General features: G+C 43.4%; 1 protein-coding gene across 2 annotated transcripts in view; it reads left to right on the top strand.

Annotated features, from left to right (window-relative positions):
* The window catches only part of LOC137532344 (NACHT, LRR and PYD domains-containing protein 3-like), a 475,094-nt gene that overhangs the window by 64,858 nt on the left and 383,561 nt on the right, over window positions 1–26,675 (top strand). For both annotated transcript variants that reach the window (XM_068252758.1, XM_068252754.1), the window contains exon 6: window positions 3,669–5,373. In XM_068252758.1, the coding sequence (XP_068108859.1) occupies window positions 3,669–5,373 (1,705 nt within the window). The remainder of the gene's footprint in view (window positions 1–3,668; window positions 5,374–26,675) is intronic.

The following is a 26,675-nucleotide window of genomic DNA, read 5'->3' as shown; positions in this document are numbered from 1 at the left end:
AGCAGGTTTTATGCCTAACCATCGCACCACCGACCACATCTACACCCTGCACACCCTTATCAAGCACCATGTACACAGACGAAGAAAGGGAAAAATATTTGCCTGCTTTGTGGACTTTAAAAAGGCTTTTGACTCAGTGTGGCATCCAGGATTGTTCCTGAGACTCCTAGAGAGCGGAGTAGGAGGGAAAACATATGATGTCATAAAGAGCTCATACACTGGGAACAAGTGCAGTGTGAAAGTAAATGGGAAAAGAACACCTTTTTTCCTCCAGGGTCGGGGGTAAGACAGGGTTGCAGCCTGAGTCCAACACTTTTCAACATATACATCAACAAATTAGCCTCAGCCCCAGAGGCTTCACCAGCACCAGGACTCACCCTGCATGACACAACAGTGAAATTCTTACTGTATGCAGATGACCTCTTACTGCTATCACCAACTAAAGAAGGTCTACAAGACAGCCTAGAAATCCTGGAGAAATGGGCACTCCCCATTAATCTAAAGAAAACCAAAACCATGGTGTTCCAGAGGAAAAACAGGTCAGCCCAGAGCCCATCCTTTATACTCAATGACTGTGAAATCAGCAGAACCGATAAATATACCTACCTTGGTCTGGAAATCAACCAATCAGGAAGCCTTAAGCCAGCCATGGAGGCCCTAAAAAGCCAAAGCATGCCGAACGTTCTATGCCATCAGGAAAGAACTGTACCACCTCAAACCACCAGTAAAGGTCTGGCTGAAGGTTTTTGACAGTGTCATCACCCCAATCCTACTGTACGGAAGTGAAGTATGGGGCCCCACCACCTACCCAGACCAATCAAAATGGGAATCCAGCCCAACAGAAATATTCCACCTTGAGTTCTGCAAACACCTTCTCCATGTCCATCGGAGTACCTCAAACAATGCCTGCCGAGCTGAGCTAGGGAGATTCCCATTACTGCTTGAGATACAGAAGAGAGTGTTGTCCTTCTGGGCCCACCTACAGAGCAGCAGCCCTGACTCACCCCACTACAAAGCCATGCTGCACAATGAAGACCAAGAAAAGCCGTGTGCACTGAAAGTCGTGGTCAGCTCTATACTCCCTCCAACCCCCGACCCACAGGTCATAACAAAAGTCCAGATAAAACACACCACAGCTAAGAGCAAAGAAGACTATGTGGAAAAATGGAGGAGTGAAATAAAACAGTCACAAAAGCTAGCCATATACCAGTCTCTACAAAGAGAATATAAAATGGCCCCATACCTGGAAAAGCTGCAAAACTCTCAAGAGAGAAAAATCCTGAGTGTCTACAGATTGAGTGCTCACAACCTCGAAATAGAGTCTGGGAGTCACAGACAGACGTACAAACCCAGGGAGGAGAGACCATGCCAACACTGTGAGCAGAAGATCCTTGAGGATGAAAGCCACTTCCTGCTGCACTGCCCCAAATATACTGCAACCAGGGACACTTACTTTAAGAAATTGTCGGAACTATTCCCAGACTTTCTCACACTAGAAGATGAGAGAAAAACATATATCCTACTAGGAGAAGAGGAATCCACAGTGACAATCGCTGCACACTATGTCACAGCATGCCACAGAGTGAGAGGAGCATAACGGAACTGTAAACCTAAAAAATGTCCACAGACTGCTTAGCCATTGTCCCCCTACCCCACCCCCTCCCATGCCCCCTATTTCCCCTTGCTTTGGCAATACCTGTAATGAATCTTGGTCATGCCAATAAAGCCATCTTTGATTTGATTTGATTTGTGTGCAACGAGCAGGGAGGCTGGCCAGCATCTTTGTATTAATCCTTTTCAGGGAGGGTCTTTGTAAAGCATCAAGGCCATGCTGAAAATTCCCCATGAAGAGATGGACTAGTCCAAAACATGCCAGTTCTGTCAAATTTTTACTACCTACTGTAAATGACAGCAACATAGGAAAAATGTATTGAGTCATTTTACACTAGAAGAAACTTGCTTCTTATTTGTATGCGTTTACATGTATTTTTTTTTTTGCAATAGTGGGTCTTTAAAGGGAAGGTCCAGGTAGATAAAAAAAACCAAAATCCACTTACCTGGGGCTTCCTCCAGCCCCTGGCAGCCGTCCTGTGCCCTCGCTGCAGCTCCGGTGACTCCCGGTGTCCTCCGCTGCAGAAGCCGACCTCGCCAGGTGGGCTTTCTGGTCGGCTTCTTGTGCGCTCCACTGCGCGGGTCATGTGGTCTGTCCGACATCATCAGGATTGGACTGCACAGGTGCAGCACCTGCGGCTTCTGCAGCGAAGGACACCGGTAGTCACTGGAGCTGCGACGAGGGCACAGGACGGCTGCCAGGGGCTGAAGGAAGCCTCAGGTAAGTGGATTTTGTTTTTGTTTTTTTATCTGCCTGGATGTATCCTTTATAGAGACTCTGTAACAAAATTTTCAGCCTTATTTCTCCTATCCTATAAGTCCCTTTACCTGTTCTAATGTGGTCTGGATTACTGCAGCCTTTTCTAGTTGCACTGTCTCTGTAATATATCTAATGTTCTTTTCTTTGTCAAGTTTTGCCGACTCGTCCAGGAATGCGCTGCTTCTGCTGTGATAGGGAGAAGTTATGCACACCCCCTCCACGCCCCCCTGCAGGCTCTGTGTGCTTTGCTTATTTCTCACAGACAGAGCTCTCTGAGGGGGAAGGGAGCTGGCTGTAACATGCTGAGAACTGAGAATCCTGGACTGGAGTGCAGATAAACTTGTAGTATACTGTAACATGATATATATATATATATATATATATATATATATATATATATATATATATATATATATATATATATATATATATATATATACATGCATGCATGCATGCATGCATGCATGCATACATATACACACACAAACATCACTTCCTGGTTAGCGGCCATGTTTTTTGTTTGTAAACACTGCCTAAAACTGATAATTAAAAGCCAGGATCGCTGCGGGGAGCGGCAGAAACGGCAAAGAGGGGCCTGGGAGAACACAATGAATAGAATGGTATGCTTTTTATTGTAAGAATTTGTGAGTACAGATTCTCTTTAAAGAGAGTCTGAAGCAAGAATGAATCTCGCTTCAGACCTCATAGATAGCAGGGGCATGCGTGCCCCTGCTAAACCGCCGCTATCGCGCCGCTAAACGGGGGTCCCTTACCTCACAAATCCCCTCCGTGCAGCGGGGGATCTCTTCTGCATAGAGGCAGGGCTAACCGCCGCAGGCCTACCTCGCGCGCGTCTGTCAGCGCGTATCTCCGCCTCTCCCCCGCCCCTCTCAGTCTTCCTTCGCTGAGAGGGGCGGGGAGAGGCGGCGATGCGCCGCTGATAGACGGCGCTTAGAGGCAGGGCTGCAGCCGTTAGCCCTGCCTCAAGAGCAGCAAAATCTACGACCAAGTTGGTCGTTGATTTTGCAGGGGTGGGTTTGGGGGTGAAGGGACCCCCGTCTAGCCGCGGGATAGCGGCGTTTTAGCAGGGGCACACATGCCCCTGCTGAATATAAGCACTGAAGCGAGATTTATTCTCGCTTCAGTGTCTCTTTAGTCCACATGGCATCATATTACATCTCCCTTGAAAATAACACCTATTGTACCATAATATTGCAATAATTTCAGTGAGATAAACGATGTAATGTTCTCTCCACACATCATGTTCTCAATACTTATACTGTTTATTTCTCCCCAGATGTACAAGACCATCACAAGGCATATCTGCTGGAGAGGCATCAGACTCTAGTGGAGCACAGACCACCAGGATCTTCTCTGGGGGAACAAAGCTTCCTCATCAATGAGCGTTATGTGAACCTGGTTGTTGTCTCCAACCAGTTCAGGCAACGACCCCAGAATGAGCTATTAGAGACCTGGAGAAAGCATGAGATATACATGAAGATAGTACAGACTGGACTGGAGCACATCTCCCTTAGCAGGCTGTTCCGCTGGAGCCACCGGTCACAATGTATCCCTCATGCAGTAATGGTGAAAGGAGTGCCGGGAATAGGGAAGACCACACTGATGCAGAAGCTTGTCTATGACTGGGTGACTGGAAAACTCTACCAGAGATTTGCTTTTGTCTTCTTCTACAGATTCCGGGAACTTAATAAACTGGCTGAGGTCAGCTTAGAGGAGATGATTCTCCGTAAATATCCACATCTGGAGGGGCACCTGAGGGATATTTTATGTCATCCAGAAAGACTTCTGTTTATATTTGATGGTTTAGATGAAAGTATTCACCAAATGGATTTCACATCAAGTAAACTGTCCAGCAACCCAAAACAAAGAGGAGATGTTGGTGTAATTGTGGGTAGTTTGGTCACACAGAGTCTGCTTAAGGGTTGTTCTGTACTGATAACCAGCCGTCCTACCAGACTGGCAACAGTGGATACTCGTGTTTTCCAGAGAGTAACTGAGGTCATGGGATTTTTCCATGCAGATAGGCTGGTTTACTTCGAACATTTCTTCAGGAATAAGAAATTGTCTGAGAAAGCATTCCACCATGTGCAGGAGAATGACACACTGTACACTTTCTGCTACATCCCAGCCTACTGCTGGATCATCTGTACCGTCTTATCAATGTGCTACAGAAACCAACCAGCAAATACTAACCAGCTGGTGACACCATTGCCCAAAACAGTGACACAACTCTTTGTGGTTTTTGTCTCCAACATTCTGGCCAATCACAACCAGAACAGAGATGACCCCCCCACTGCTCGGAATATCCTGACATCTCTGGGGTGGATGGCAGAACATGGAGTCATGAATCACGGGATTGTGTTTGATAAGCGAGATCTGGAGTCATTCAATGTGACATCTGATAAGCCTCTTCTTTCATGTTTCATGATGGAATCTGGTGACCCTCCTGATGTGGATTACTCCTTCTTACATCTCACTCTGCAGGAGTTTTTTGCTGCTCTAGCTCATTTTATCAGCTATAATCCTGACAAATTACAGGAATCCCTTAACAAGGCTGATTCCTATGAAGATGGTCGTGCTGAAATATTTCGCCGTTTCCTCTGTGGTCTCTCTGACAACTCTACTAGTTCCATGCTGAAGTCTTATGTGGGAGAATTGTATCCTGAGGCTTCCAGACAGATGATCACCTGGTTACAGCAGAACATTCCAAAAGAACATGACAGATATTATAAAAACAAGAAGATTCATAATGTCTTCTACTGTCTGTATGAGAGCAGGAATAAGGCTCTGGTGTCTCAGTGTGTCGGGTCACACAAGCGTATTGACTTTTCATGTGTTCACCTCACCCCTCCAGACTGCTCTGTGGTGTCTTACATCCTGAAATACTGCAAAAAGACAGAAGTAAATCTGGATAGATGTTATATGCAGGATGAAGGGCTGAGGAAACTTCTACCAGCTCTGAACAACATCAGGGATTTAAGGTAAATTTTATAACCTATAAATGTATCTTTTTTTTTTCTTTCTAAAATGTGTGTTTTTTAGGAACTATCTCTGTCCATATATGCTATGTTCTCTAGTGCTATGTGACAATGAGGCTGAACATTTCATTACAGGTGACCATACACACATCATGTGATTCCCTTTAGATTCCATCACCCTGAATAATTCTGAAATTCTGATGGTATTTGATTCACCTAAAATGTTGGATCAATTACATTTCAATCAATTTTAACTATTGGACCACTGAAGGTTTTTTCCCCTTTAAAGAGGAGCTGTTAGGTATAAGGTCTCAGAGAAAATAAACACATATATCAGTAGCTAAAGATTGGCTGTACTTACATTACATATGCATTTCACTGTCCACGTTTGGATTTCACAGAATTTTTATATAGTATATGCAGAGAATGATGCTCCTGACAGCCCATGGCAGGTTCCATGTTTGTGAAGCCAAATGTGTCGTCATGTCCTGCCTGCTTCTGATCACAGAACAGCTCGTACAGAATAACACAGTGTGCAGTGAATATTAATGAGCCATGTGGCTAGGAACAATAGCGGACTCCTGCAGAGTACTCTTCCAGGAGATTTATCTGTGCTGTGGCTGGACTGAGTTAGAAGCTGCTGAAACTTGATCCCGTCTTCTCCTTAGCAGCCGAGGGGAGGGCCCCAGAATGCTTTGCAGTATGGAATGCGGCTTGCGTCTTCCTTAGGAGCTTAGCTTTGCTGATAAGCACACATTAAATGTAAGAGAGATTTTTATCTTTAGTAATGTCTTTTTGGCTTCTGTCTAAACTGTTTAACACAGGAGAATAGAGGTTTAAATTAGCTTCTGCAGCCTGACAGTTACTCTTTAAGACCAGAGCAATTTTCACCTGTCAGCGCTCCTCCCTTTCTTTTTCCAATAACTTAATTACTACTAATCACAGCAAAATGATCTATATCTTTCTCCCCACCAGGTAGTCTTTCTTTGGGAGGTACAGTATGCTAAGAATTATTTTGTCCTAAACGCATTTTAATTGGAATAACAAGAAATAAATTGAAAAAATGCATTCTTTCTCAGTTTTTGGCCATTATAGTGTTAAAATAAAACATTCTACTTTGGGTTTATTTGCCCATTTGTCCTGGTTATTGTAACGTTTAAAACATTTCCCCAGTACAATGCATGGCGCCACTATTTTATTTGGAAATAAAGGTGCATTTTTTCAGTTTTGCATCCATCACTAAATAAAAGCCCGTAAATTAAAAATTAATAGAAATATACCCGCTTGACATATTAAAAAAAAGGTCAGTTCCTAAGTCAACTACTTATATATTTTTTTATGTAATTTTTTTTTCCATATACAAAAAAAAAGTTTGGGTACTTTGGGAGGGTGTTAGAGGGAAATAGTTAATTTTAAAACTCAGTGTGGGGATTTTTATTAAATAAAAATGAATTTTGGTGTAATTTACTACTTGGCCACAAGATGTCCTCAGTCATCATTTCTGATTCATGTACGTAAGCACATGAATCGGAAGTAATGTGTGGCACTTAACAGGAAGATACAATGAATGCAGGTGTCTCATAGATGCCGTCAGTCATTGAATCGGGGACTTTGATTAATGAATGGAAACTGCATTCCCATAATCTCCTCACTAACCAGTGGAAAACATCGGCTGCACACAGCTGCAGACTTGTATTCACGGCCCTGGTGCATCCGGTGAAGTGTTCCAGGCCGTGAATATACTGCATGGCGTGCGCTAAGTACTGTGGTTTGTAAAAGTATTCGGCCCCTTAAAGTTTTCCACATTTTGTCACATTACTGCCACAAACATGAATCAATTCTGTTGGAATTCCAGGTGAAAGACCAATACAAAATTGTGTACACATGAGAAGTGGAACGAAAATCATACATGATTCCAAACATTTTTTACAAATAAATAACTGCAAAGTGGGGTGTGCGTAATTATTCAGCCCCCTTTGGTCTGAGTGCAGTCAGTTGCCCATAGACATTGCCTGATGAGTGCTAATGACTAAATAGAGGGCATCTGTGTGTAATCTAATGTCAGTACAAATACAGCTGCTCTGTGATGTCCTCAGAGGTTATCTAAGAGAATATGAGGAGCAACAACACCATGAAGTCCAAAGAACACACCAGACAGGTCAGAGATAAAGTTATTGAGAAATGTAAAGCTGGCTTATGCTACAAAAAGATTCCCAAAGCCTTGAACATCCCACGGAGCACTGTTCAAGCGATCATTCAGAAATGGAAGGAGTATGGCACAATTGTAAACCTACCAAGACAAGGCCGTCCACCTAAACTCACAGGTCGAACAAGGAGAGCGCTGATCTCTGATCAATGCAGTCAAGAGGCCCATAGTGACTCTGGACGAGCTGCAGAGATCTACAGTTCAGGTGGGGGAATCTGACCATAGGGGGGGAATCTGTCCATAGGACAAGTATTAATCATGCACTGTAGAAAGTTGGCCTTTATGGAAGAGTGGCAAAAAGGAAGCCATTGTTAACAGAAAAGCATAAGAAGTCCCGTTTGCAGTTTGCCACAAGCCATGTGGGGGACACAGCAACCATGTGGAAGAAGGTGCTCTGGTCAGATGAAACCAAAATGTAACTTTTTGGCCAAAATGCAAAACGCTATGTGTAGCTGAAAACTAACACTGCACATCACTCTGAACACACCATCCCCACTGTCAAATATGGTGGTGGCAGCATCATACTCTGGGGGTGCTTCTCTTCAGCAGGGACAGGGAAGCTGGTCAGAGTTGATGGGAAGATGGATGCAGCCAAATACAGGGCAAACTTGGACGAAAACCTATTGGAGACTGCAAAAGACTTGAGACTGGGGCGCAGGTTCACCTTCCATCAGGACAACGACCCTAAACATAAAGCCAGGGCAACAATGGAATGGTTTAAAACAAAACATATCCATGTGTTAGAATGGCCCAGTCAAAGTCCAGATCTAAATCCAATTGAATATCTGTGGCAAGATCTGAAAACTGCTGATCACAAATGCTGTCCATCTAATCTGACTGAGCTGGAGCTGTTTTGCAAAGAAGAATGGGCAAGGATTTCAGTCTCTAGATGTGCAAAGCTGGTAGAGACATACCCTAAAAGACTGGCAATTGTAATTGCAGCAAAAAGTGGTTCTACAAAGTATTGACTTCGGGGGGCTGAATAATTACGCACACCCCACTTTTCAGTTATTTATTTGTAAAAAATGTTTGGAATCATGTATGATTTTCGTTCCACTTCTCACGTGTACACCACTTTGTATTGGTCTTTCACATGGAATTCCAATAAAATTGATTCATGTTTGTGGAAGTAATGTGACAAAATGTGGAAAACTTCAAGGAGGCCGAATACTTTTGCAAACCACTGTAGTTAACCTAAGATCTATAGTATTGATTGGACAGGATGGAAAATCTAGGTGAATTTGTGGTGGGGCCGGAGTGGTTGTAGATCGATGGCCCATAACGTTGCATTGCATCAAACAGTGCAACTTTGTGGTTAGATCTATTTTCAGTAGATTTCTTGCTGGAATGGAACTGATGTGGTGAGAGTGGCAGGAACTGATTCCTTTCTGATCTTATTCTGTTTAGAATGGAACCAATCCTTTTAGAACATTTCATGGGAGTATATACTGTATTTTTTTGAATATAAGACGCTCCGGATTGTAAGACACACTTAGGTTTAGAGGGCAAAAACCAGTTAAAAGAGGAAATACTAAAGCTTGATGGGTCTATAGTTCAGGTGCGTCTTATAGACCTCCCCCCCCCCCCCCCCCGAAGCTGTCTGTAGCTAAACTACACTGTCCAGCTACACTAACCCCAGCTGCCCCACCAGCTAACAACCCTACACCAACCCCAGCTGCCCCCACCAGGTAACAGCCCTACACCAACCCCAGCTGCCCCCACCAGGTTACAACCCTACACCAACCCCAGCTGCCCCTCTAGCTACACTAAACTCTGCTACTAATGTATAAGTGCAGCAGAAGTAGTTGTTGCCTATCGAGCCATCTGGTCTTCCTCTGACACAACACCAGAGTGCTCTGAGTCCGCCTTCTGTCCTGTCTGCTACCAGTGTGAGTCCTCTGTCTTCAGCCGGTGCAGTATAACATAAACAAGTGCTGCACTGCTTCGCTCCAAGTCCCATCTTCTTTTTTTGTAACACTTATTTTATTGAAAACTAGCTGATGACCCGGCGTTGCCCAGGTATGTATTTGGCTGGTTTTGGTTCCGCCCACTTTCTAACCCTAACGCACAAATACTCAGTGACCAAGTTTGTGAGCTTTGCGGTTTTGGCATCAATAATTTGTATATTCCCATAGAAATTAAACAAAGCAGATTGGCTGTTTATGGCTCCACCCCTCTACAGCATTTGAACCCCAGTCACCCAATGACCAACTGTAGCAGGTTTGAGACATCTGCTATTAACAGTGTAAAAATGGCAGCAATTTAAATATTCCCCTTGAAAATCAACAGTTGGATTTTGATTGGTGATTGTAGGCTTCACTCACTTTCCTGAAGATTAATCTCAGTCACCCAGTGACCATCTGGGCAAAGTTTGAGAACCCTGCCATTAAAGAGACTCTGTAACAAACTTTTCAGCCTAAGTTCTTCTATCCTATAAGTTCCTTTGCCTGTTCTAATGTGCTCTGGCTTACTGCAGCCTTTCCTAATTGCACAGTGGCTGTGTTATCTCTGTTATATGATCTAATCTGTTTTCTTCTGTTGGCACAGTCAGGCTAAAGCTGGAATGTGTGGAATGTGCAGGGCTGCTTGTGATTGGATAGAAGCGATACACACACCCTCCAGGCCCCCTGCAGGCTCTGTATGACTCACACACTCTGCTTATGTGAGCCTATCAGAAGCTGGTTAGTTTGTTTGTAAACACTGCCTAAAACTGTTAATTACAAGCCAGGCTTGCAGCAGGGAGTGGCAGAAACAGCACAGAGGGGCCCAGGAGAGCATAATGAATAGAATGCTATGCTTTTTGCTGCAAAAATGTTAGAGTACAGATTCTCTTTAACAGTGAAGAAGGGCTGCAGTTTATTTTTTCCCAGTGAAATTTGTTTTGGGCTCTGCCCACTATTTGTACCCTTGACACACAGTCACTCAGTGGCCAAGTTTGTGAGCTGTGAGCTTTGGGATCCTTGGCATCAATAATTTGTATTTTCCCAGTGAAATTAAACAAATATGATTGCCTGTTTGTGGCTCTGCCCCCTTTTTAATTTGAACCCCAGTGACCAACTGTATCAGGTTTGAGGCCTCTGTCATTAACAGTGTAAGAATGGTAGCAGTGTAAATATATTTGAAAACAGGTGAATTTTGATTGGCTTTTTTAGGCTTCACCCACTTTTCTCAATATTAATCCCAGTCACCCAGTAACCAACTGTGTAAAGTTTGAGAACCCTGCTATTAACAGTGTAAGAATGGCTGGAGTTTACATTTTCCCAGGGAAATCTGTTTTTGAACCTGTCATGAATGATACGAAAGTCGAGACAATGAATGATTCCGTATCGTTCCACAAAGCAGAGCACAATGTCAGTTTCTGTTTTACATGTACAGCCAGATGTCTTTTTTCCCTTCACTCTGAATTAGAGCAGACCCATCACCCGCACTGAATGAGAGCAGAGCTCGTTCACACCGACAAACAAATGCAGTCGTAAGGTTAGGAGCTGCACACCTTTCCGTATATATTTAGGGTGCTGAACCTTACATGTAAAGCAACATCCAATGCAGTTCCAAACAGTCCAAGGATAGGTTCGCACACCAGCTTCTCAAATGAGCAAAAGTGTAATTTATTTCACCATAATGCGTCAAACACTCTGCATGACAATTGTTTCGTGGGCCACTAAGGGTCCCCTTCCTCAGATAAGTGCAGACAAACATTTTGATACAATGTGCACACCATATTAAATACATCAAGTGACAATCGGGTCAGCCCATAGGAGCCAGGGCAACGCCCCCTCATTACAATATGAAAATATGGGAGAATTAGAGCAATCTATACTGAATATACAGTGGTGTGAAAAACTATTTGCCCCCTTCCTGATTTCTTATTCTTTTGCATGTTTGTCACACTTAAATGTTTCTGCTCATCAAAAACCGTTAACTATTAGTCAAAGATGACATAATTGAACACAAAATGCAGTTTTAAATGATGGTTTTTATTATTTAGTGAGAAAAAAAACTCCAAATCTACATGGCCCTGTGTGAAAAAGTGATTGCCCCACTTGTTGAAAAAATAACGTAACTGTGGTTTATCACACCTGAGTTCAATTTCTGTAGTCACCCCCAGGCCTGATTACTGCCACACCTGTTTCAATCAAGAAATCACTTAAATAGGAGCTATCTGACACAGAGAAGTAGACCAAAAGCACCTCAAAAGCTAGACATCATGCCAAGATCCAAAGAAATTCAGGAACAAATGAGAACAAAAGTACTGTAATTGAGATCTATCAGTCTGGTAAAGGTTATAAAGCCATTTCTAAAGCTTTGGGACTCCAGCGAAACCACAGTGAGAGCCATTATCCACAAATGGCAAAAACATGGAACAGTGATAAACCTTCCCAGGAGAGAGCGCAGAGAAAACTCATCCGAGAGGCCACAAAAGACCCCAGGACAACATCTAAAGAACTGCAGGCCTCACTTGCCTCAATTAAGGTCAGTGTTCACGACTCCACCATAAGAAAGAGACTGGGCAAAAACAGCCTGCATGGCAGATATCCAAGGCGCAAACCACTTTTAAGCAAAAACAACATTAAGGCTCGTCTCAATTTTGCTAAAAAACATCTCAATGATTGCCAAGACTTTTGGGAAAATACCTTGTGGACCGACGAGACAAAAGTTGAACTTTTTGGAAGGTGTGTGTCCCGTTACATCTGGCGTAGAAGTAACACAGCATTTCAGCAAAAGAACATCATACCAACAGTAAAATATGGGGGTGGTAGTGTGATGGTCTGGGGTTGTTTTGCTGCTTTAGGACCTGGAAGGCTTGCTGTGATAGATGGAACCATGAATTCTACTGTCTACCAAAAAATCCTGAAGGAGAATGTCCGGCCATCTGTTCATCAACTCAAGCTGAAGCGATCTTGGGTGCTGCAGCAGGACAATGACCCAAAACACACCAGCAAATCCACCTCTGAATGGCTGAAGAAAAACAAGATGAAGACTTTGGAGTGGCCTAGTCAAAGTCCTGACCTGAATCCTATTGAGATGTTGTGGCATGACCTTAAAAAGGTGGTTCATGTTAGAAAACCCTCAAATAAAGCTGAATTACAACAATTCTGCAAAGACGAATGGGCCAAAATTCCTCCAGAGCGCTGTAAAAGACTCGTTGCAAGTTATCGCAAACGCTTGATTGCAGTTATTGCTGCTAAGGGTGGCCCAACCAGTTATTAGGTTCAGGGGGCAATGTCTTTTTTTACACAGGGCCATGTAGGTTTTGAGTTATTTTTCTCACTAAATAATAAAAACCATCATTTAAAACTGCATTTTGTGTTCAATTATGTTATCTTTGACTAATAGTTAACGGTTTTTGATGAGCAGAAACATTTAAGTGTGACAAACATGCAAAAGAATAAGAAATCAGGAAGGGGGCAAATAGTTTTTCACACCACTGTACATATTAAACATAAATCTACATACAGTGCACAGTGTTATCCCCAGAATTGTTTTCCAGCCAGGTGGCATGAAAAAGTAGCCGGGTGGGGCGCAACCGAGGGAATGCAGGGCCAACTCTGCTTACAGCATAGGAGGAGAGTGAGGAGGAAATAAGCTGATGTCAGCCCGGTGCTCAATTAAAATTAGATGGGTTCAGCATCCGGCCAAAAGGGCCTGGGGAGAACACTGAGCCTCCATATGACTCTTAAAGAGAGTCTGAAATGAGAATAAATCTCGCTTCAGCTCTTAAAACGCCGCTATCCCGCGGCTTAACGGGGGTCCCTTCACCCCCAAATCCCCCTCCGTGCAGCGCATCCCCTCTTCCGTGTAGAGGCAGGGCTAGCCGCCGCAGCCCTGCCTCCCGCGTGTCTATCAGCGCGTATCTCCGCCTCTCCCCCGCCCCTCTCAGTCTTCCTTCACTGAGAGGGGCGGGGGAGAGGCGGTGATGCGCGTCTGATAGACGCGCTGAGAGGCAGGGCTGCAGCCGTTAGACCTGCCTCAAGAGCAGCAAAATCTACGACCAATTTGGTCATTGATTTTGCAGGGGGGGGGGGGGGGGGTTTGGGGGTGAAGGGACCCCCGTTTAGCTGCGGGATAGCGGCGGTTTAGCAGGGGCACACGTGCCCCTGCTATATATAAGCACTGAAGCGAGATTTATTCTCGCTTCAGTGTCTCTTTAAGTTCAGGTGTGCTACACCATCTGTCTTATGGTGGCCATACATGGTACGATAAAAACGTTCGATTATCCCATTTATTTGATCTAAATGATCGAATCGAATGAAAGTTGAAAATATTTTTTTTTTTCGATCGAGAAATTCGAACTATTATCCCGTTTTTTCGAGATAAATTAGATCGGACATGCTGGAAAAATCTTTATATTCGATCTAACGGAATAATTGAACTAAATTATCTAATTGAAAAAAATGAAAAATTGTACCATGTATGGCTACCATAAAGGTGAACAATCAAAACCTGGAAAAAGTACTTCACTTTGAGGTGGCAAACCTCTACTCAATCCATTGCTGTGTACAACAAATGCTAGGAGCTCTGGCATAGGACTGTTAAAAAATTGGGGTGCATGGCTTAATTATCATTGGTACTTAAAGTCACGAAATTGGAAATGTTTGTGCAGTGCCCACACTTACCACCTATTAGTTATAACATTTAGTGTATGCGTTGCGGCTGCCCATGCACAGCTTACAACGTGGAGCAAAAACTGCCTCCACCCACTGTTACCCATGTACAAGTGCGTATTTTAAAAGTCTTTTCCAGGATTATTTGCTGCCTATACAAAGTTTCTGTGTCTAATGAGGGGTAAGGAGTTAGATCTAAACAGAGGAGCACGGCACTTTCCATCTGTTTTATAAAAACTGAAGTAGTCCACTGACAAGGCATGATCCACAACAGATTACAGGTGGTTCCCTGTGTACAAAACAGGTTGGGGAGATTGTACAGCAAAGTCCCTAGCAACCGGCAGGGATCACCTGATGCTGGTTACATGTGCTTGCTGGTTGCTTGAGCAACCGGTCGAAATGGCACAATCCACCCCCTGCAAGTACTTACCAAGCCTCCAGCGATGTCTGGCAGTCTCCCTCTATCTCCCCGCAGGCTCAGAGCAGCTTCCGGCTTTCTCTGTGCACAGAAGCCGGAGTGTCAGCTGACCTGCATCAGGTCATGTGGCAGGCTGGCTTCCCTACACAGATGTTGGAAGCTGATTAGAGCCAGCAGGGAGACTGCCAGACATCGCTGGGGCCTTGGTAAGTATTTCAAAGCCTGCCAGCGCCCACAAAAAGCCCCCCAACAGAGGTCCCTGTTATCACGGCATGCCGGTTAGTTGAGACTTTTGGTTGCCTGAATTCCAGATAACTGGGACTTTGCTGTATGTTGAATTTGTAAGGTGAGTCTTGTGTTGAACTTAGTGAAATGTGAATAATCCTCTTTCGGGCAACTTGGGATTTGGACATTATAGAATAAACTGTTTTGTGTTTTTTTTCAGAGTGGTATTACAGTGCTTTTTGTTTTATTTGCAGCTACATAAATCCCGCTGACAGTGGAGGTGAAACAGACATCATGTAGTTAACACGTGTCCAGAGCTATACAGTTATATGTATTGGGCATTGTTAATGGTACTGAACGACCACAATCATTCAGTCAATGTTTTTGGGGTCAACTCCTCTACCAATCATCTGATTGGTAAAGTTTTCCTTGCTGTTTGTGGACCCCATTGATTCCGGCTGAATGCATTAATTAAATCAGGAATCATTGTGGAACTACAAGGTGCAGTGTGTCCTACAGATCAGATCACACTGAGAAGCTGCAAATTCCCACACAGATATGAACTGTTTTTTGCCCGAGGGTTGTAGAATGATGTTGGAATATACCCTGGCATCACAAGCATCACTCAATACTCTTATTAAGGAAAATATAAAAGATCTTTATTATACATGATCCACCATACAGTATAATAGACAGCAGGGATTTAATCCCAAAACATATTTAAAAACTATTAAAATATTCCATAAAATGACTCCATGTTGGAAAAGATTAATTGCACTGATAGGTATAACATATTATTGATTATCAGTGCTGAAGGCTCTCAGTAGAGCCCCCAGTCTGTGTGAACCCGGGTTCAGTATTTGAGGCAAAGTGCAGTGCTGTAAATACTTTATACATGAACACAATAAAACAAAACAAAACATTGATATAATTAATGATTTTACAACAGCATCCACTGCTGTGAAAACCGTGCAAATAAGTGCATAACAAAATAAGTAATAACAATCCTAGTGAGAACTATAGCAATAAGATAACAGAGGCGCCAAAAGGATAAAAGGGACTAAATAAGCTTAAAAACCCATCTTGGTAATAGAGGAGGCAGTGGTGGACTTACCCCCTCCAAGCAGAACACACGACTAGATTTTCAGTCAAAAAAAAGTTTATTGGGTACTCCAAAATGAAGTGCAATGCGTTTCGCAGGTTAAACCCGCTTCCTCAGGCAATACAGATAGGAGTGAAAAAGCACCTACTAGTAACATCAAAGCTGAGCACTGACGATGGACTCTCCTCTCCTTGATGAAGCAGGGTTGTGCCCGCGTAACTAGTGGGGTTGCTAGAGGGTATCTGCCGTCACTCCTACGCTGCTGTTGCCTGTCTATTCAAGCTACCTGGGCTAAGTATCCTTCATTTCTCACTCTACCTATACTCTATTTGTAGGCTGCTACACTGCATAGTTTTCACTAGGATTGTTATTACTTATGTTGTTATGCACTTATTTGCACGGTTTTCACAGCAGTGGATGCTGTTGTGAAATCATTAATTATATCACTGTTTTTTTTTTTTTATTGTGTTCATGTATAAAGTATTTACAGCACTGCACTTTACCTCAAATACTGAACCCGGGTTCACACAGACTGGGGGCTCTACTGAGAGCCTTCATCGCTGATAATCAATAATATGTTATACCTATCAGTGCAATTAATATCTTTTCCAACATGGAGTCATTTTATGGGATATTTTAATAGTTTTTAAATATGTTTTGGGATTAAACCCCTGCTGTCTATTATACTGTATGGTGGATCATGTACAGTATAATAAAGATCTCTTAGGAGTATTGAGTGGTGCTTGTTCCAGGGTTTCTGTTCTTGGTTTATACAATGTTGTATTTATGACCCTAGCACACTCGGTCTTTTGCTCACAAGGGTGTGGACAAACACCTTTTTGTTGATGTTGGAATATATGCATCACCTATGAGGTCATATGGATGCTTATATTTAGTTAGCTACGGCTTAACCTTTTCTGGACCACCTGCATTAGATTCTACGCCGAACTTGTGGCTGTTCTAGCCTGATGCGGCGTAGAATCTACGCCGGCCCGCCGTTTCCACTCCCGACGTGATCGTGCGCACCCAGAGGGGGAGATTAAGCTGTCATATGACAGCTGACATCTCCCCCGAGTGATCAGCAGCCATCGCGTATGGCTGCTGATCATGTGATCGCTACGATCGCCCGTGGATCGTAATGATTACTTTGACAGTGGCGGCGGGCAGGGGGGAAAAGAAGAGGATCCACTCACCTCCCTGCTGTTCCAGCGACGATCGGCACCCCCCTCTGCTCTGGCCAGCATCTCTGCTCCTTCTGACATCATCGCCAGGTCCCGGCTTGATGACATCATCAACCCGTGACCCGGAACTGATCAACATTAGGAGCGGAGATGCCGGCCGGAGAAGAGGGGGCTCATCACTGGAGCCTGGAAGGTGAGTGATGGCTGCTGGTGAAAGGGGGGACACCTGCCACCATGGGGAAACACTGCTCAGCCCGCCACAGAGGGGATCCGGCCGCCTGACCCCCCCAAACGCGCACCCCCCTTCCGCCGCAAAATGCCTGGTCCTTAAGCGTGGTTAGGCGGCCGATCCCGAAATTGTTAAAGGAGTACTGTAGGGGAGTCGGGGAAAATGAGTTTGTCAGGAACCGGCCCGCAGCACACCTGCGTATACGGTTCCCGACTGCGGGTTTGACCAGATCGAGAGGGGAAGCAGCCTTAGTCAGAACACTTCTCACTGCCACCACTAATATGCACAAAAGGATCCGCAGACCAACAGTGGTGAAAAAATGCTGGTAATTCTTTATTCAGGTAATCCACATGGCAAAGGTAAAAAGTCACAAGGTTCAACTAACGCGTGTCGGGCTTACAATCTGCCCTTAGTCATAGTAAGCTGTTGCTAGACACTTCCACATAGTAAGCTGTTGCTAGACACTTCCACTCTGCTGTCGAGTTACTCGCACTGGCGTTTTCGTACGTTGGGTCAGCTGCGCGCTTTAGGCCAACGTATGACAAACGCCCCACACACACGCACAATTGCAATCTTACACTGTAGTGAAGCAAAACCACTAACAGTCATTCCGAACGATAGTGTTAGCCACTCAGGGACTTCCCACTCTGCTGTCGAACACAGAAGTGCCCCATACACACAATGCAATTACAATCTTATACGGTAGGGTTGCTCAATCATACAATCAGGCATGGACTTATACACAGTTACACTTCAGTCTCTTCTAGGCTATGAATGTTAGTTTAGTACAGCAGAAGTCAAACTTATTAAATAACGATTTAATATTCCAGAAAAAAATGGAACAATGCAGAAAATAATATATACAAAAGATTTACAAAAAAAACAAGTAAAAAAAGTTACAATGATACACACAAGGATATTTGCATAAAAATAAAACGGGGATCAAAACGTTGCCAACTTGAAGGTCTAAACGTTGTTTGCGGGAGAACGCTGTTCCGGCCAGTAGCCGGGGAAGTTCTAGCGTTGTTGCTATCTCCTGGAACTACGAATTGTGACTATCCAAGCTGCTGTTTTATAGCCCGATTTGGGGCCTCGGGCAATGGATGTTCCGTCCCACAATTAACGCAATTTCCCAGACTGTGACATCACAATCAGCCGAGCCCCTTGTCACATCTTGCGAATTTAAAGGCTTTTTCTGTCACACTTCACAGACTTCAAAGCAATCCTGTGTTCGTTCATACATCAAAAGATTGTGAAGTGAGGCTTTTCATCATTCAATCAGGCTGTCCTATGTAAATTACATATGTAAATTGCAGAGTTTCCTGATAGCCTATGAAGTTGGCAGATTCAATTAGTCCGATTGTCTTTTGGGACAATTGGGTGTCTACATGTCAAAGAGTTCAAAAGCTATGCAAATAAACCAATTAGCAGTGACCCACTCTCAGAGGAACTGCATACAGAAACGCCACAAGTACTTCCTATTGTCATACAGCAAACACAGCTTTCCCCAAAGCCAGAATGGCTGTAGCCGACATCACATATGATACATTCAGAAAAATGATAGAAATATGTTCCTGTATTATCCTTAACATTATCAGCATCATAACTAGCTGCTATAGTCCTGACAGAGTTGAACTTACCCAGGGCTTCTAATGGTCCTCTGCAGATATCTTGTGTCCACGCAGCCACTCACCGATGCTCCGGGCCCCGCCTCTGGTTCACTTCTGGAATTCCTGACTTTAAAGTCTGAAAACCACTGTGCCTGCACGACTGTGTGCTCGCTCCCGATTACATCACCAGGTGCGAACCATACTGGGCCTGCGCAGTACGCTCCTGGTGACATCAGCGAGAGCGAGTGTCAGGAACCAGCCCCGCGGCACGCCTGCAGATACGGTTCCCGACTGCGGGTTTGGCCAGATCGAGAAGGGAAGCAGCCTTATTCAAGCTAACACAAGGCTGTCGCCCCCTCAAAGCACTTCTCACTGCCACCACTAGCTGCTGCTAGACACTTAAACAATTCCCACTCTGCTGTTGAGTGGTCTGCACCCCAGCGTTTTTGTATTTGGGTCAGCTTCACGCTTAGGCAAAATATGGGAACGCCACACACAATACAGTCGTACAGTAGCAAGGTACAATCGGGCACTGAACTTGTAACGCAAATTACACTGCAGTCTCTTCCTAGGCTATGAACCGTTAGTACATCAGAAGTCAGGCTTATTAAATAAATATTTAATATTAACAAATCTAGATAAAGCCGGCGCTGGGGGAATTCACAGAACTAGTAGAGCTGCACGTTTCTAAGAGGGGATACCAGAACCCTCAAAAAATAAGTCAAAAACAATTTATCTATGAAGGAACACGCGCTAAAAAACTGTTGATATTTTTATTCCATGAATTTCTCATAAAATCTAAAATACATAGTACATCCACAAAGCCAACATTTGTCCAATTCACACACACTATTCACTTGCCAAGCAAACCCAGAGTCAATCTCTCAGAAGCTTGATTACAAATCAGATAAAAAATGAATCACAGGGCTGTGTAATCTATCAAGCCTATATGGACAACATTAACCACTTCACTACGGAGGGGTTTTACCCCTGAAGCACCAGCGCAATTTGTACATTGCAGCGCTGCTTCCATTAATTTTTTACTGTGATATGATTGGTTATTGGGGACTGGGGTCCCCATAACCAATCATTGCACTGCAGAGCGGGGGTGTGTGCGCGCGCGCGGGGGTCTCGGGGGCGCGCGATCGCGCGCTGCACGTTTGTTTACATTCATTTGTTATCAATGGAGACTGCTTCTGTTTGAAGCAGTCTCCATTGTGTCCGCAATCGGCGCGTCTAATTGGATTTAGGAACGCTTGTTCCTAACATCCAATTAGTCACCTGCTGTGCTGGCTGGCTGGAGTGTGCGCGCGAGGTCCCCGCCCACTCCCAGCCAGTAAACAAATAAGTGCGCCTTTCTCCGTCCCTGGGGGTTAAGCAGTGCGCAGAGGGACGAAGAAATTTAGCACTGGGGGGGTAAAGTGGTTAAAGGCTATCCTATTGGTCATAAGTAGTCACAAATATCGATTCCAATGGTTATCCAGAAAATGGGGTAATGTTTCCAGTCCCGTAATAACGTTTTGCTCAACTTGAAAATCTGAAAAAATGGCGATCTCAGAATGTTCAATCCACATCAAGTAAAGTCAATTTTCCTTGTAAATATTGACAAAAAAGGTATACAATTACTTGAATCCTTTTTGAAATATAGCCGTATAGTATAGGCAGATTGCAACAGAATACCTTTGTAAAGCACGCTCCTCTCACGGTCTTACGAGTTGTATACGCCGCCGGGTGCTTCGGAGCTCCTTCCCCGGTCAGCTCCTGGCGTTGGTTGGTCGAATACATCACTTCCTGCTGCTAGGTCCAGCGTGACCAATCCGCCGCAAGCTGTTACATGAATTGTTCTTTTTATGCAGGGCTGTGTATATATTTATATATAAAAACTGTATACCTTTTTTGTCAATATTTACAAGGGAAATTGACTTTACTTGATGTCTATTGAACATTCTGAGATCGCCATTTTTTCAGATTTTCAAGTTGAGCAAAACGTTTTTATGGGACTGGAAACATTACCCCATTTTCTGGATAACCATTGGAATTGATATTTGTGACTACTTATGAGTTATGACCAATAGGATAGCCTTTAATGTTGTCCATATAGGCTTGATAGATTACACAGCCCTGTGATTCATTTTTTATCTGATTTGTAATCAAGCTTCTGAGAGATTGACTCTGGGTTTGCTTGGCAAGTGAATAGTGTGTGTGAATTGGACAAATGTTGGATTTGTGGGTGTACTATGTATTTTAGATTTTATGAGAAATTCATGGAATAACAATATCAACTGTTTTTTAGCGCGTGTTCCTACATAGATAAATATTTAATATTCCAAAAAGTGGAACAGTGCAGACAAGAATATGTACAAAAAGATTTACAAAAACAAAGTAAAAATTACAAAGACACACAAGACAGTTTGCATAAAAATAAAACGGGAATAAATGTTACCAGTACGAGGTCTAAGTTGGTTGTGGGAGGGCACGAATTTCGGATTCGATTGGGATCATCTCTAGCTATGCACTACCTCCAAGAGAAGATGATCTGTGACTGTCCCAGGCCAACTTATATAGTCCGCTTTGTAGCCCGGGGGTACAGGTCCTGATACAATTTAATTTCCCAGATTGTTCGCACAGAACGCTTGTCATGTCCTTGCTGGCTGTGATATGCAAACAGGTTTTTTCTGTCCCACTTTTGAACTTTGCAGACTTCAAACAACTCAAACACTTCCAGCCCAATATTCAGACCACAGGTAAAATTGTATTTTAACACACACATCAAAAGACTTCTGAGTAAGGGCTTCCTGGCTTGCCTAGAGTTCTTTAACATTCCAGCAGACTGTCATATGTAAATTCCTGGCTCTGTGCTGGTGTGAGCAGCTCACACCAGCACAGAGCCAGGAATTTACATATGACATATCAAGGCACACTGCAGCCAGTTCAGGTGTGAATTCTGGACAATGGCTGGCTAATAGTCTAATTACCTGTTTACTTGTTATAGGCACTCTAGACTTCCCTACTACAAGTTACAGGTGACAAAAGCAAAATACACATATGAGACAGTATTTCATAGCAGACCAAAGGTAAAGACATGGCTGGCTATTGGCCTAATAAGCCATTTCCTGGCCAGAGGCTAGCAAACCAATTTAGCATTTCCTGCTCCTAATATTCATAGTTCACCTTTAGATGCAAATGTACTATATGCTGGCCTACACAAAATCCAAGCTGCCAGACTGGCCTCTTAACCTACATATACACATCTGAAGTAGTACACAGCAGACAGAAAATGAAAAAATATGCTTCTGTATTATCCCAACATCATAACTAGCTGCTATATCATGACAGCGAGGACACAGCAACGCAGGCGCAGTGACTTTAAAGTCAAAAATTCTAGAAGTGAACCGGAGGCGAGGCCCAGAGCATCAGTGAGTAGCTGCACAGGCACAGAACATCTGCGGGGATCATTAGAAAGCCCAGGGTAAGTTCAACTCATTTTCCACCGACCCCCCTACAGTAGTCCTTTAAGTTGTGACATGTTTTGATGTCATGGAGCGGCCTCCCTACAGCAGGAATCATTTTTCTTTTATTATGCCATTACCTGCATCTAGGCTATTTTGACCGTAGTGGGACACTGCTCTGTGCTGGTGCCGTATTATGCTATGTGTAAGCCGCATAGCTGTTTCCATGACGACGCATTCCTTCAGTGCGTCATCACCTCTAGTATTGGCTGCAAGTTTGACATGCGCAAAGGGGGTCTTCTGGTCCTGCTGGACCTTACATGCAGTCTTTGACCACACCCCTTCCTGTCCGGCGATCCTTTGGTCCTTGCACTGACGCTGATGCGTCACAGGCTTAGCGATTGGCTATACCATGCTCTGCGTACCAGAAGTACGCATGAGTGGGGTTATGCCGCTGTGTATCGGTGAATTTGGCTGCATTAACGGCTACTCACAGCGGGAGCGATCTCCCATGTCGGGAATTGACATCCAATCAGTTTAAACACATAGGTGAGTGACAGCATCTCTCTCTACCACATTTATGACTAATACATGTCACAAGCAAAAGTTTGCTATGAGACCCATTAGTGGGCATTGTGCATTTGATCTACACTGTACGTAGATTTATGTTTAACATGTATATTTAGTATAGATTGTTCTATTTCTCCCATATTTTCATATTGTAATGAGGGGGCGTTGCCCTGGCTCCTATGGGCTGACCTGATTGTCACTTGTTGTATTTAATATGGTGTGCACATTGTATCAAAATGTTTGTCTGCACTTATCTGAGAAAAAGGACCCTTAGTGGCCCCGAAAGAATTGTCATGCATAGTGTTTGAAATAAATTACACTTTTGCTCATTTGAGAAGCTGGTGTGCGAACCTATCCTTGGACTGTAAGTGACAAACAAATGTTGCTTTGGGAAGGCAACAGCATCAGATAACATTTGTTTCCCTCTCAGATCTCCCCTCCAAAACTTGAATTTAAACAATGCCAAAATCCCATTTATTAATAATCCAAGACGTGTTTATCACAGACAGAAGACAATTATATTTTCCGGTTTCTAAAAATTTGAACAGTAACTTGGTTAACTTACAGCGGTCTAGCGACTGTGGAAACCGAGTTCGCTGAGTGCACACGTTACTGATATTTGGTGTCATTCGATAAAGCATCGCTGGCTGGTTCCAAATCTGGCCACAGATCCTCGGTAGGCTAATCCGGGGAGAGAATCGCAAACACTATTAATAAATGTTGAACTTTCTGCTGGTAATCTGGGGGGCTGTTCCTTTGCTGACCAGGGGGTAAACACACCTACTTTTCACGTAATCCAGCCCCAAAACTGAGATTCTATAAAAGTGCGGGCAGTACCGACCCCACCCAGTCTTCCAAAATTCCACCGATAAAGAACTTTCTCCATGCATGCATGCATTCCTAGGAGGACCGGGCGGATGCCATATAAGGACTTGTGATATCAATGCCTGCATTTGAACTGGACTTTATTTAATCCAATATTCCACATGGACTGCATTTAGCTAAGTAAACCTTCACTCTTACTCCCTTTTTATTTTAAGCTTTGTGTATATATGTTAATTAGTGTATGTAAATGTGTGGAATACATTTTTGTTATTGAAATGTTTAAAAATCGTTTAACGGTTATGTCCTGTTCCTCAACATACACAATCGTATTTGCTCCTCTGAAACTGTTACCTTGTGTTCTATAGTATTTTGTATCTGCAACCCATATGCTTGAATCTGGCACAGATAGACAGATCTGGCGCCGATCCCTGTATACAGCTAACGGTTAAGTTATAGTAATAAACATTTGAATTGTATGTGTGGGTTGAATCCTTTGGAGCCAGAACGCTCCTCTTGGCTAGTCTGTTCATAGATTGTGAATCCACCTATGGGCATCTATGCGCAAAGTGACAATGAGACCGAGTTTCTGACTCAGAATTGGCCCATGCAGTTCTTGACAGACTCCACCCACTTTTTGTAACCTTGACACACAGTAGTCACTCAATAACCAAGTTTTGAGCTTTCGGGTTCCTGTCATCAAAATTGTGTGAATGGAAACAATTTATCCAGCAAAGAAATCTGATTGGCTGTTTGTGACCCCACCCCTTGTGGCCCCTAGCAAATTTGAACCCTAGTCACTTAATGACCGGCTGTAGCAGTCTTGAGGCCTTTGCCATTAACAGTGTAAGAACGGAAGCAGTTTAAATATTCCCCTTGAAGTTCAATAGGTGAATTTTGATTTGCTGTTGTAGGCTCCACCCACTTTTTGAATATTAAAATCCCAGTCACTCAGTGACCAACTGTGTCAAGTTTGAGAACCCTGCCATTAACTGTGTAAGAATGGTTGCAGTTTATATTTTTCCATATAAAAAGTTAGTTGTTTGTAAACTTAACATGCAGTTAATCAATGACCAAATTTATGAGCTTTGGGGTCCTTGCCATCAATAACTTGCATTTTCGCATTGAAAGTAAACAAATCTGATTGGCTGTTTTTGGCTCTGCCCTCTTTCTGAATTTGAACCCCAGTGACCAACTGTACCAGATTTTAGGCCTCTGCTATTAAGAGTGTAAGAAGGGCAGCAATGTAAATATTTACCTTAGAAAATCAATAGGTGAATTTTAATTGGTTGTTGTAGGCTCCACCCACTTTCCTGAATATTAATCCCAGTCATCCAGTGACCAGTTGTGTCAAGTTTGAGAACCCTGCCAATAACAGAATGGCTGAAATCAATCTAACAAATCTGATTGGCTGTTTGTGGCTCCACACCCCTTTAGTAAATTTGGACTTCAGTCACCCAATCACCGACTGTAGCAAGTTTGAAGCCTCTGCCGTTAACAGTGTAAGAATGGCAACAGTTTAAATATTCCCCTTGAATATCAAAAGGTGAATTTTGATTGGCTGTTGTAGGCTCCACCCATTTTCTTGAATCTTAAACTCATTCACCCAGTGACCAAGTGTGGCAAGTTTGAAAACCCTGCGATTAACAGTCTAAGAATGGCTGCAGTTTACATTTTCCTGTTTAAAATGAATTGCTAAAATGTAATGTTTTATGCTCCGCCCACTATTCCTGGATTTGTAACTTTGGTCACCAATTGACCAACTGTGCCAAGTTTGGGGACTTTATTACTGTGAGAATGGCAGCCTTTTACATTTTTTTTCCATTGACATGAATGGGTGAAATCTGATTTGCTGTTTGTAGCTCCGCCCAGGTGTGCAGGGGGGCCGCGAGACCCCAGAACATATCCCAGGTAGTAAGGGATCTGCATACCAAGTTCTGTTCAAATCGGTCAAGGTGTTTTCAAGTGGTCGCGGCACATACACACACACACACACACACACACATATGATTTTATATATATAGATAGGAAATATAAAATTACAGGCATACCATAAAGCAGTTGGTAAAAAGGATAACACAAATGGGTGGAAGTATCTGAAATAGTGTAGTAGACTGAAAAGGAAAACCAGTATCTTCAGTCTGCAGTCCCAGACTCTACCAACAGGCTTCAAGATGAGGAGGACGATAATCCTAGGAGAACAGCTACATAGGACCCACACATCTATGGTCAGCAATAATAAAGAGTCTCAATGGATTGTATTGTGAAAATGACATATCTGTCTTTTGGCGAAGTTGGTATAGAAGGTCCATGTTTCTTAGATTACAAGAAACATCTAATGGTGGTGGTGTGGGGGGGTACATTTGGGGGATTTAGCAAGGTGGAAAGTGACCATAGGTGTTTGGTAGCATAAAATAATATTAAATAAGTGAATATATATCAACAGTAGCCCGTATAGAAGAAAAATAAGAGCTTATAGGGGGTGGAGATAAGGAAGAAAGAAAAAGGAAAAGAAAATAGGAAGGGAGAGGGAGGGAGGGGGAAGCAACAATACAAAGTCAAATCATAAGTGAGTCACAGTGGTCGGAAACCTAACATATTATTTCCATAGTGAATTTATGAAGAAGAAGTAGGGCTCCAAGTCCCATCTTCCGCTACTTCCTGATTCACTCTCAAGCGTGACCTTGTGGCTACAGTATATACAGGCGATAGTACACTCTAAGGCACCAGGAAAAGTGGTTTACTATATCAGAAATTAACCTAGAAATGGCCCAGCATGCCCTGGTACATTCTCTGCTTCAAAGGAGCAACTCTGCCCTCCCATTTGAGGTACAGCACAAGCACTTGCACATTTGGTGGACTACAAGGTTAACTATACCTTAGGACTG

The sequence above is a fragment of the Hyperolius riggenbachi genome, chromosome 1 (genome assembly GCF_040937935.1).
Source record: "Hyperolius riggenbachi isolate aHypRig1 chromosome 1, aHypRig1.pri, whole genome shotgun sequence".
Classification (NCBI taxonomy): domain Eukaryota; kingdom Metazoa; phylum Chordata; class Amphibia; order Anura; family Hyperoliidae; genus Hyperolius; species Hyperolius riggenbachi.
This window is presented reverse-complemented; position numbering and strand designations above follow the sequence as displayed.